Raw genomic sequence first — 13,275 nt, forward strand, 5'->3', positions numbered from 1 at the left:
GCTGTTTGGGTTTTTTGATGAAGAGAGGGAGCTCAGTGGAGAGGGTTTAAGGAGAGTAAATATTAGCACACACTCGAGTGTACCGTCATCGCCAGTAGAAAGTGGGAATTACCTCTTTTTTTTTTTAGAAAGACTTCGCTCATCTGGTAGAGGCGACGGGTGGTGTCTCTTGGCACAAGGTTGAAGTCTCTATGGCTGGCGTGTGTGTGTGTGAGGGGGGGGGGGGGGGGCGCGGAGACCTCAAGGGTTTTACCAATAAGAGGCCAACCAATGTGCCGTCGGTGAGCGAGCAGATCAGGATCAATCACATTGCATTCGTTGAGTGTGCTGCTGCACCTGACTGCCCTTCAATCTCCACCTCTCAAGTACAGTCTTTCAGTTGTGAGGCCCAACAGAAGATGGAGGTCAGATCAAGTGCAGCAGCACACTAAAAGTGTGCAATCTGATTGCACCTGATTTACCGTCAGTCGGTGATGAAGGGTTCTTTCTTGATTTATTCAAAAAAAGAAAGAAAAAAATGTTTTAGGTCATCTGATTGCATTGTGCAAGTAGAATTTTTAAAAGTTTAAAAAAATAAAAAATCAAAACTGTAAATTAGATTAGAATTTCATTATTGATTTTTTTTACATCAAAGTCACTTGATCTAAAATGAGCCTTTTAATAAAATTGAATGTGTGGAGTATGTGTTTAGGACTTTAGGGCCAGATTGATCAAATGAAGTTTACGAAAATAAATTCTTGAAAGTTGCAAACTGTTGGCCTAAAGTACATTAAATCAGAGAAAATCAGACAGCCTAATTTAGATTCAAACTCATATCTAGATACTGATGGGAAAACTGAAGCTGGATGTACTTTCACATGTATTTGGATTTAGATTTTAATCAAATTTGGCCTCACATTGTAAAACCCTGGCTGCCCAATCTGACCTGTTTAGCTAATCAGATCTGGAACCTTTTACCAAATCCAACTAAATTATAATTTGGTTATCCGGATATTTGCAAAGAAAACTGCTCATTCCTATGCAATGCACCCACTTGTCCAGAAAATTTGGGATGTGTTTAGTATCTTTCACCGTAGCACAGTGTCACAGTTTTTCCAGGTCTTTTTGGACAAGCCCGGGACAGACCTAAGCAAGGATAGGAGGCTTACTGTAAGACACTGAATTACTATAATTCTGAAAGCTGCTTGAAGTATCTTGCCAGACCCTTTGCTTAACCATAATCAGAGACATGAGTAATCAGTTTTCCTAACTTATTTGCTCACTGTGAATTTCTTTCATCTAAGAAAAGGATTCCGTTTTGCTTTGGTCACAGGAGGAATGAACAATCACAGCTGAAAAAGTAAGCTGCGATTATTGGTTGGAAGGTCAATCGTGTGACCAACTTTCACAAGATTCAAGACAAAAATATTCACAGCAACAATCACAACTATAATTTGTACTTTTCTCACGTTTCACTAATATTGAGAAAGTGTGTAATTGTGATTTACAGTCATGAGATCTTGAGAAATTTCAAGAATCACAGGGCACTGCAAACATGCCCTAAAATTTTGCAAAATTCAGACACAAAACTCAATAGATGTTCAGTTCTACCTTCTTAAGTCAGGACCAATGCCACAAATCTTGGTACCAGAACTTTCTTGGAGAAGGAAAAACCTCATGATGAATTTTACATATGTTATTCCTGAAAAATGCTAAATATAAGTATAAAAAGATACAAAATATAAAAGAATAGTATACAAATATATAAAGCAAAAGTTTTTTTATTGCATAAATATCTTGTTATTGTCATGATATTTTCAAAATAGCAATTCCTTAAGAGGTTATGTCAACTTCTAAAAATATCACGATAAAATATTTCAAAATATTGCCAGTATTTGTTTCATAGATCAAGGCAAAGCCTCTTAGGCAATTCCTGTAACTAATGATCAGAACAGAAAAAATGAGCTTATTTGGTAAATTTTGTTTGCCAAAAAGTCTAATTTGATTCTTTTCTATACTTTTTTTTTATTGTCCTTTTCGCTTCCACTGACATAGACCATTCGCTAACCAAAGCAATCCATAAATAATCGCTCGAATGAAGTTCAAAAATTTCAAGGGTGCTATTATGGTATATTCAAGCCAATAAAATACCCAGAAAAATATGACTGCTTTGAAATATCACCTCATATATCACAACATTATTCAGATACTAATGTTTTTCTGTAATTCACTATAGTTTTAAAATTTTATATACGCCAATACTCTTCTGATAAAAACAAATTTTTCTCAAGAAAATCATATTTTTAATGGCATGTGTGAAAGAAAGAAAAAATCTCATAGGAAAAGAAAATTTTACCTATGAAAAGTTTTGATATGATAACTTTTTCAAATGAAAATTTTTCACTTGTTTGTGCAGCAAAAGAACAGAAAAAATGAGGGAGAGAGAGAGAGACCTGAAAATGGTGGTGAGTGGGAGGAAGATGAAGATAGAGGAAACTCTTCTTGTGGCAGCCAATGGAATAGGATGTGTTGTGGGTGAATGGTCGCCTTAATGAAAAAAAAACAGTTTTTATAGGAAAATTTTCCTATAAAAAAACAGACTTTTTAGAAAAACTTTACTTTCAAAAATTCTCTCCGTTGCAACGGATGGAAAAGTTATAATTAATTTTTTTCTACTTTCCCTTTTCCTACTATTTTTCTGTTCCAATAATACATCGTGAGAAAATCCCAAGAGTGAGATTGGTAGCATTAGCTGAAACCCAACTCCACTATCGGAAAAAACCAAGGAAGAAGCGATTAAAAGTACTTCATAATCATGTAGTAAACTGGATTGATTGGTAAATATGGTAGTTGACAACTAGAACAACTAGGAATGTAAACGATTATGATTCAGGTTGGATATCCGACCTAATCTGAATCCATTTAGTCAGATTTGGCAGTCAAAACAATCGGATCTGGATTCAGTATCAGTTTTGCATCTGAATCCCAGTTCGAACCTGAAAAAAAAAATCTGAGTCTGAATAAAATTCAAACCTGGATACATGTAAATGTTGGATCTGGACAGGTTTTAGCAAATCAACCTTCAATCCAAATCTGATTATGCTAGATCAGACTAAGTTGGACTTGATAATGCTTAGATCCAATCCGAGTCCGACACATTTACATCCTTAAGAACAATCAAACATATGACAGAAGACCACATCCCAGAAAATATGGTTTCTGGAAAACTAGTTACAGTTTCAAGTGTTGGGTTCTATGAGTGAATCAAATAGTCAAATTAAAGGAACTGCATAACGTGGCAAAGAAGATATTTTAGATAAAAAATCCAAGTGAATTTACAATCTTTCACCAAAAAAGAAGCTCAAAATTAAATTTCGACGTTAACATCAAGGGAGCAGAGCAGTCTAGAAAACCATCACAGGAACTGAACTGCTACTGCACCATACCACAAACCTGTAATAAATGGTACCCGATTATAAAAAAAAATGGTACCCTCGAGACAAAAAATTTCTAGAATTAAAATATGAAACATTTCTAGATAGTTTTAATGGGACTTCCATTCACCAAAGCAATTCATAAAAGTAAAGAATACACACTAAATTGTGAAAAATTGTATTCCTGATACCTAGAAGAATTGGCCCTGAAGCCAAGAAAATCAACCATAGCCAGGGTTGGTAAAAAAGCTGAATGATCCAAGCTTGCTCATTTAGGTTCACACTTTTAGCTGAGTTCAAGCTCAAGCTCTTGACAATCTTGAACCAGTCAACCTGAGCTTGAACTGGCTTGTTTTTATCACACCTGCATCAGTAGCTGAGCTTGAGCTGGCTAGCTTTTGCTGTGTGTGACAAGCTGAGTACAAACTGGCTCGCCTAAAAGAAAAGTTTATCATGCTGCAACAAAGAGGATCAAACTCCAAACCACCTACTTGCCAGCCGTATACTTCAACAACCTGTCTTATACAACACTATATACATAAATAACACTTAAATTCTATATTTAGCCTTACCCGTGCCGAGCACCATGTGTGTGCCTGTGACAAGCTGAATTCAAACTGACTTAAAAAGTTTTTTTATTATGCTGCAATAAAGAGGATCAAGCTCCAAATCACCTATTTGCCAGCCATATACTTAAGCCACCTCTCATACAACACTATATACGCTAGAAAACAGTGCATCCTTACAAACGGGTCATGTATACGTTCACACCCACACAGATCAAATATGATGGATAGAAAGACAGTCACTCATCGAACATGATGAGTAAAGCTTAATCTAGTAATCTCTCTCTCTCTCTCTCTCTCTCTCTCTCTCTCTCTCTCTCTCTCTCTCTCTCTCGGATCCTCATGTATAGGGGAAGTAGATGGATCAGATTCCAGATGGATGTACCAATACCAAATCCAACTAATTAGTTTTTGGCTAATGATTCGAATTCAGATTCAAATGAAAAAAAGCTAATACTGAAACTGAAAAGTACATGTAATCAGATTCACATATCCAATGGATTCGGTCATCAAATCCTCAAACCGAATCCAAATCTGATTACCAATTGGATTCAGTTTTCTTGATGTGGGTCCGATATAGGATATATCCGATCCTTTGACAACCCTACCCATGAAAATAGCTCTTTCTCTCTCTCTCACACACACATCCCCATAGAATCCCATGTAAATAGTTTTCCTAATTTTTGTCACTATTAAAATTCATTTATACCACAACCAGTTTAGTAAATGACTAAAAATTACAACACTCACCATGTTCTCCAGCGACCTACTTTGTACACTTGTGTATAGAGTCTGTTTTGCTTTGGTTGAGTCTTGGTGCAAAGTATCGACTCACTTGCAACTTTTTCTGGGCCACCCATGTACTTTGGTTCAGGTTGATTAATACCCTAAAGGGTTAACCCATAAATCTGAACTGTAACGTGCCGTCGAGCAAAAATATGAATGAATGTAAATGCGAAAAGCTTTCTTTTGTTCACCCTCATTGTAATTGCTTTCGAGTGATTGTGATTTCTCTTCCTCTCTATTCTTTGATTTTCTTGCACTTTTAGTTATCAAAGCTTCTGTAGTGGCAAGTGAGCGATCAAAAGACTTGTGACAGTAAGAAAGGATCGTCGCACCGTACTAAGAAGTAGGCCCATGACAAGTGGTACCAGAGCTCGTTCTCGAGTTGGGAAAGAGACTCAGGAGTCAATGTCGAGAGATGCACCGACAAGCCACGATTTGTGAGCAAGACATTATGGCGCCCCGATACAACTTGTGGAGTACCAAAAGAAAGGCAGTTGCCAAAACCGAAGAGATGGGTTTACCTCGAGGCTATGAGCAAATGGTCGCGACCGTCAACAGACTGGTAGCTGATGTGACTTCGCAAGAGAAAGCGATTTCATATGCAGTTGAGTCATTTGAAGGACTGAAGAATAATGTGACAAGCTTGCGAAAGCAGGTAAACTTACTGATGGAACATGTTACTTCGCTGACTACGACAGTGACCACTCTGTAGATTGAAGTTGAGGAGCTTCAGTTAAATAACTGCACTTTGCATCAGACAGTTACCCTCAATGACGAAAATGGCGATAGGCCATCAAATATAGATGTGTCAAGGCTAACTAAATTCAATAGTTTCAGAGATAGCAAGGCCATAGAAACTTTTTGTTCTAAGTGGAGGATTACTTGGATATTCAGAATGTATTGGCCGAAGACCTCAGGGTGAAGGCGACAACAACTCTACTCGACGAAGATGTTATATCCTGGTGGAGATGAAAGTGTAGCAACATGGAAAGGGGTCACTGTATGATTGATACCTTTGAAACCTTCAAAAATGAGCTACGAAACTATTTTATGTCAAGAAATGTACAATGACAAGCTTATCGGATGGTGGCAAAACTCAAGCACACTGGAGCCTTAATAGGCTACATTAGGATGTTCTAGAAGCTCATGCTAGACATACCAAATATGCCAAATGAAGACAAACTCAATTGGTTTATTATGAGACTACAGCCTTGGGCACAATCCGAAGTGAAAAGGAGCAATCCCTAGATTTTGAAAAATCTGTATGTGACGACCAAATTGACTAATGGATACGCAGCACAAGCCCTTCACTCCATCGAATAAGGTTGGAAAGAAGCTGACCCACGAAAGCAAAAAGGAGGACCAACGCAATAATAAAGGTGAGTCACTGACCCAACATCATTCTGACAAAAGGCAGAACTATAGAAAGCACAACAATAACAACAACAAAAGGTTGGTTGTGACTTGTTGGTTCTGTGACGAAAAATATATTGTCAGGCAATGTCCAAAGCATCTCGTGAAGGACAACAGGCAGGCCAATGCAGTGCAAGCAGAGAGTAGTGAAGCCGAGGTCGTGCAACCAAGGATGGGAGTCATGCAGTCGATCAACGCAGTTAGAAGTTGTGTGGCCAAGAGCATGTCGGTTAGCAAATAGCTCATGTATATGAAAGTCATTGTGAATGGAAAGTCTACTATAATAATGGTAGACTCCAGGGCCACGCATGACTTTGTCTCATGTGAAGAGACAGAGTGGTTGTGCTTAAAGCCTGGGCCAAAGTAGAGGACCATCAAGACAGTAAACTCTAAAGCCAAGTCAATCCTTGGTGAGGCAAAGGATGTGGCTATCCAAATTGAAAGTTGAGCCGATAAAGCCAACTAATCAGTAGTATCCTTGGACGACTACAAAATGATTTTGGGCATAGAGTTTCTTCGCGGCCAGAATATGATGATGTTGCCGAAGTTCAACTCGTTGACAATCATGGGGCCAAACTTTTCACATACGATGCAGTGCCTTACTCTTGGAGGTAAGTCTTCAATGATATTTGTTATGCAATTGAAGAAGGGTGTCAAGTATATATATCAGACATTCCTAGTCATCGTGTGTACCGAAAAAGAGAAGGTAAAAGCAGCAGTGCCGTCAACCCTTGCCCCACTATTGACTGAGTTTCAGGGAGTAATGCCCCCAAAACTGCCAAAACATCTGTCATCGAGACGCGAGGTCGACCACAAGATAGAGTTCGCCCCTAGAGCAAAACCCCCTGCCATCATTCCTTATCACATGGGGCTGGCTAAATTGAAGGAGCTGCGCAGACAACTAAACGAGATGGGAAGGACATCCTTTGCCTATCAGTTTGTTTAAGATTGACATGATCAGATCGAGCTAACGAAGGCGTTTTTGCACAAAACAACCAAGAGAATGAAGAAGTGAGTGGACAAGCATCGTCGTCTTACTGGGTTTCGTGTTGGAGACCAGGTGTTGATAAAATTTTACCCGAATCGCACATGTATCTTTCGTGAATGGCACCACAAACTTATCAGAAAGTACGCAAGACCATTCACCATCACCAAGAAAGTGGACAACCTAGCATACAAGCTAAACCTGCCCCTAAACTTCAAGGTGCACCCAGTGTTTCAAGAGTAACCTGAAACTGTTCCATGTGCACGAGGAAAATCCGAAACGTAGCGTGCCATAATGCGTTCCTATCCTACAGAGGGCCCCAATAGCACGGGTCGAGAAGCATCTCAGCAAGATCCTTTGTCATAAGGTCAATTACTTTAACAAAGCGAAGAAGTATCTGGTGCAGTGGAAGGAGACAATGAAACTGATGTGGGAGCCAACATTCCGGATGAAGAGTCGTTATCCGGCCGAAGTCAGGGCCTACCACGAAACAGATAGTGCAAAGGGTGGCACATGATTTAAAGGGGGGAGCATGTTTCCTTGCGACCTACTTTGTAGAGTTTTGTCTAAAGCTTGTTTTGCTTTGGTTGAGTCTTGATGTAAAGTGGCAAGTCGCTTGCAACTTTCTCTGAACCACCCACATACTTTGGTTGATGTTGATTAATATCTTGAAGGGTTAGCCTGTAGATCTGAACTGTAATGAGACTTCGAGCAAAAATGTGAATGAATGCAAATGTGAAGAGCTTTCTTTTGTTCACCTTCATTGTGATTGTTTTCGAGTGATTGTGATTTCTCTCCCTCTCTATTATCTCCCTTATTGCATTCTCAATTATCAAAGCTTTTGCAGCGGCAAGTAAGCGACCAGAAGGCTTGTGGCGGTAAGGAAGGACCGTCGCGCTGCACTGGCCTATTAAAAAAGTAAGCTCATGACACACTACATCATTTTAAAAAATATTGTGTGACATGGCTATATATATATATATATATGTGTGTGTGTGTGTATGTGTGTGTATTTTTTAAATGTTATAATACAACTAATTTTTGACCCCCTAATGCCCATCGTTGATCTTTTTATTAGTATGGATAAATAACCACTCATATTATATATTTAGCCTTAGCCATGCTGAGCAGCTCTTGTCATTGCTTGGCTTGCTAATCTATAGGAGCAGCTTGCAGTTCTTTGCCAGGCTTTACTTTATGAGCCTGAAAGAGATATTCACGAGATGAACTGAGCTAAGTCACAAGCTACTCAGTTAATTTTCCAGCCCCTTTATAACATTATGGGGCTATTTTCTTTTTTATCCAAAATAGTGCATGCCTTGCCATCTGGACATAGAAAGGCCAGGTCATGCACATAATACAAATTGGACATCTACAAACTCCTATCACAGCAATACTTTGGTGGCTCACCTTTTCAATAAATGAAGCTTCTGTACTGGACCAAAGGAAGTGATATAATCACCACTCTTGAAACTCTCTCAACATTTGTATATTTGAAACATTGGATATGTGATCATACCAGTCCTGAAACTCTTATTCTTCTGAAGACTTCTAGAGGCAGGCTTACACGCTCTCCAGTTCCATTATTTGGACTTTGGACTAGTAATGGAAAAACTTTAACCAATTTGATGATTCCTTGGAAAGTTCAAACAAATCATCCTCCATCTAGTTAATTTGTTCTAAATAATCTTAAAGATCCCATGTCTAGCTCTAAAACTTATTTAATCTTGCATTAGCCCCTCCAAGTACCAGGTCCATGGCCTTTGATACACTTCAATTGCTCCATGCCACAATAAGCTCCTTATTCATAATCTTCCGCGGCCAACATTTTAACCTCAAAGACAATAATAGACCCAGGTTCTGCAACTGCCCACTCCATAAAAATGCATCTTATTGTCTCAAATCTTGTCAGATAGACTCACATATAGCTTCACCTATATTCATGCCATTGGAAAATTCCATAGACCAAGGGGAAGTCCTTTGTTAAGAAAAGAATATCATACGGTAGAATCTTCCAGAAGAGAAAGTAATTTGCTCTGCATCTATGTCACATGGGTGCGGGTGCAGCACTTTCAAAAAACTTGGGTGCGGGGGTGCAGAAAAAAAAAATATATATATATATATATATATATATATATATATATATATATATATATATATATATATATATATATATATATATATATATATATATATATATATATATATATATATATATATTTTGGCTGCAAAATCATTTGAGAATTGTGCAAATGGGAAACCGAGTTTGGATCTGGTTATGAGTTGGTATGTTTTAGCTGCAATGCAATCCATTGCAGTTTGGGACAATATGTTAAGGCTATCCCTATTCTTGAGCATTCAATCGAGATCCCAGTCCTGGAAGTAGGCCAAGATCATACCCTTGCTGTTTTTTCTGGGTATATGCAATTGGGGGACACGTTCCCAATGCTAGGTCAACTTGAACAGTCCATTAAGTGCTACACTATGGGTTTTGAGATTCAAAAATGTATTATTGGAGGAACCGATCCAAGAGTTGCAGAAACTTGCAGGTACTTGGCTGCAGCCCATATGCAGACTTTGCAATTTGATGAAGCCACAAAACTTTGCCAGCAAGCTCTTGACATCCATAAAGAAAGAACGCGGATTATCTGCGATAGTGAGAGAGACAGAGAGAGTGAGAGAAGGAGACAAGAGAGACAGAGCGAGTGAGAGAGACAAACTGAGGAAAGGTCCGGCGGAGAGGTCATCGCCGGCGTCAGGGTGTGGCGGAGAGGTCATCACCGGCATCGGGGTCCGGCAAAGAGGTCGTCGCCGGCTTCGGCTTCAAGAGGAGAGGTCAGGAGGAGAGGATTAGGGCAAAAAAAAAATGCCCTAATCCTCCTCTATGCAGCCCATTTCATTGGGCGTAAAATTTTTTTTAAGGTCCAAAAATTAGACAGAAATAACCCTAGGTGCATTGACCGCACCCAGGGTTGGGTTGACCACACCGGGTGCTGCACTCACGTCGCGTCGCATTGACGCGGGTGCGGCACCTGGTTGGCCAAATCCCTGTGACTTAGCTTTTGATGTATGTTTGGCCTGCACCATATGCTCTTTAAAGATGATTCTGTGAGTGGTAATAAGGACCAATTTTATGGGAAGAAGAACCCTCTATATGTTCCATGATCCTTGCAAGTCACAATCTAATAACCACACAAATAAACTTACATCAATGACTTATAACCCAAAGGTGTATTGTGCCATGGATTACAACAAAGGTAACATCTCTGACTGCAATAAATAAGAAACCCTACAAGAAACTTGTTTTCGATCCTCAATCCTAAAAACATTCTAAATTATGATTACAGTATCAAACTGTTGGGTAAAATTGACTTATCACATGAACACTCCAATTTTACACAAACAGTTCAAGAACATATCATTGACCGTGATGTAATGCAGTTGGTGGATAACTTACTAACAGATTTCCTCATAGCCTTCACAAACATAAATATGCAAACACAAACATATAAGGCCAATAAAGTTGCAAAATGATAGTATTAATCATTTACACATTTTGCATCTAAAATTGATATGCACAGTAGCCCTTGGGTCACATTATCAAAAGATGTCCACATTGTATCAACCATCCATGTTTTGTGCCTTATACCTGTATGTGCACTCATATGACATTACTTTGCATTTTGGGTATTTCTTTTTGTTTTCTTCATAAATATTGTAATTTCTTCTTTTTCGTAATTGAAAACATAGAAAAGGGGATTCTGAGGTATGACAATATCAAGTCGCTAAATTTCAGAAAAATACGGCCACCCTCACTCCTAGCATCAGGCATGCTCTTGTAAGGTATGGGCAAGATTCCAACCTTCACAAGGCAGTAAACACTAGCACATACTCCAGCTGCTCCAGCCGCCTACAGGGTGTATGAATATTGTAATTTTTTTGTACTAAGACAATTATCTGCAGTTATTATCATTTCTTGAGAAAATCAAAATTAAGTCAAGGGCATTTTTCCATTATTATTGGTACAAATAGCTCCAGTAGTGAATCTAATATTATACTAGAAACAACTGGAAGTGCAGCAGTTGCAGATGCTTCGAGAACAACTTTCTTATACCATAAAACTTGCCAAAAGAACCATGAGGTGAGTTCATGGAAGAACTCTGTCACAAACTGATATACTAAAGCATGAAAAATTTCATTTACAGATGAATGTTCCTAAAGCTTTTGAAACTATGTAAATAAATAAAGGTATTTACTGGCTACTAGATCAATTATGATTAAAGAGCATGTAGTAACAGTTCTTTCACAGGTAAGATTAAAATAGGTGAGAAATATGCTGCTTGCACCTTGAGAGATTCCAGATAGCTACTTAATCTCCACCACACCATGTAAGATGTAATTTTCCAATATCCATCCTCAAGCGAAGATAGACTGATTCATAGCTCTTGGGCTAATGGGGCTGATGCTCAATAATGAGAACAGTGTACATGCTATTATTTGATCCATTTCGTCTGGCTATGTTAACATGCTTCAACAGATTTTTTTCAATCTCCTAAAATATTATGATTGTTACAAGTTTTTCTTCAATGCTTACACATGAATGTGATGGTATTCAATTAGGAATCAAACTTGTGGTTGTGTTGCAAGAACATGATTGCACAATTTGAAGCAGGAAAAGTATAATATATCTTGCAGTGCTAAACAAAAGACCCTCAAGGAGATCAACGACTTTGGTAGGTGGCTCTCCTTAGATCCCATCAAGATCACACTAGGATTTCCCTTTTGTGATTGGTCCCCAGTAATCATATAAAGTGAGTCGGCAGGAATAGTCATTCATCCTGTTCCTCCAGGTAATCTAAAAAAAGATTGTTAAACATGATGCAATGATTGCAGAACTGACAATTAGAACATCGGTGCCAAAATATCTTTTGGTGATTAGCATTGCTATGTTTTACTGACTCACGATTTACCTCAATCTTTTGAGTAACAGATAAAATAGCCAATATGAAAACAACCAAACTACTACATCTCCTAGCAACATCGATCACACACACACACACACACACACACACACACACACACATATATATATATATATATATATATATATATATATATATATATATATATATATATATATATATACCCACACGCTTTAATGAAAGGGAAATAAAGAAAAGGAAAAAACTGATATGATGACAGCCATTGGTGTTGTACCTTTCATGATAATGAAACTGCAAAACCCCATTCAAATTGGACAGACAACCTTATTCTTCCCCCAATCAAATTCACAGAAATTTGCACTTATATGCCATCATTCACCAAAACAAAAGCACTCTTTTGCTGCAAAACAATAACCCCCTTAAGAGAAACCAAATTCGAGAAGCTGCAGGGCTAGGAATCATGCAACTTTGGCTTTTTGCAGATTGACGACAATACCTCACAACAAACACACCCCAACAGTCCAAACAAAGTGGGTGCTATCAGAACTACAGGATCTCCTCATCCATATCTCATAAACCGCAAAAATTACCAAAAGCGAGCAGAGAAAACCCACCATCCAACATATTAACAAATGTTTCGAATACCACCAATCATGATAATAGGGATCACTACTCATAAAGTATTAGAGTCGATTCACAAACTATGCGAGTCATCATAAGGGAAACGAAGGATCCCCAGTTGAGTTTACACAAAGATAGCCAATATTATAGGAGATACCCATCACAAGATTCTGCATATGTTGAGCCTAGACGACACGGCCAACGATGGGATACTTAGCTTCGAACTTCTTCTCCCAGTCGAGGAGGACACCAAGTTCCTTCTCAGAGAGGCCATCCAAGGAGGAACACGCATCTTCCTCCTTCTTGCTCATCTTAGCGAGCGCCCTGCTCGCGTCCTTCCCCGCAAAGATGCAGTAATCGCCGCCGGGGCCGTAGAAGTTCTTGCCGGTGGACACGTCGAAGATCCTTCCCTTGATCGCTACGTAGATGGGTTTTCCCAGGTCCGAGCCATTGAACTCGCTCAGCTGCTGCTCGGTTAACTCCATATGCACTCTCTCTCTCTCTCTCTCTCTCTCTCTCTCTCTCTTTCTACGCAGGTGATGGTAGAG

General features: G+C 38.8%; 1 protein-coding gene across 1 annotated transcript; it reads right to left on the bottom strand.

Annotated features, from left to right (window-relative positions):
- Positions 1–12,731: 12,731 nt before the first annotated feature.
- LOC149838893 (putative steroid-binding protein 3) lies at positions 12,732–13,275 on the bottom strand. Its single transcript, XM_090007829.1, has one exon. The coding sequence runs from the start codon at positions 13,210–13,212 to the stop codon at positions 12,913–12,915; it is 300 nt and encodes a 99-aa protein (XP_089863955.1). The 5' UTR covers positions 13,213–13,275; the 3' UTR covers positions 12,732–12,912.

This window comes from Nuphar pumila, chromosome 5, assembly GCF_984573655.1.
Source record: "Nuphar pumila chromosome 5, dmNupPumi1.hap1.1, whole genome shotgun sequence".
Lineage (NCBI taxonomy): Eukaryota > Viridiplantae > Streptophyta > Magnoliopsida > Nymphaeales > Nymphaeaceae > Nuphar > Nuphar pumila.

Excerpts from the sequence above, each read along its gene's own strand:
- LOC149838893 (XM_090007829.1), bottom strand. The coding sequence starts at position 13,212 with ATGGAGTTAACCGAGCAGCAGCTGAGCGAGTTCAATGGCTCGGACCTG.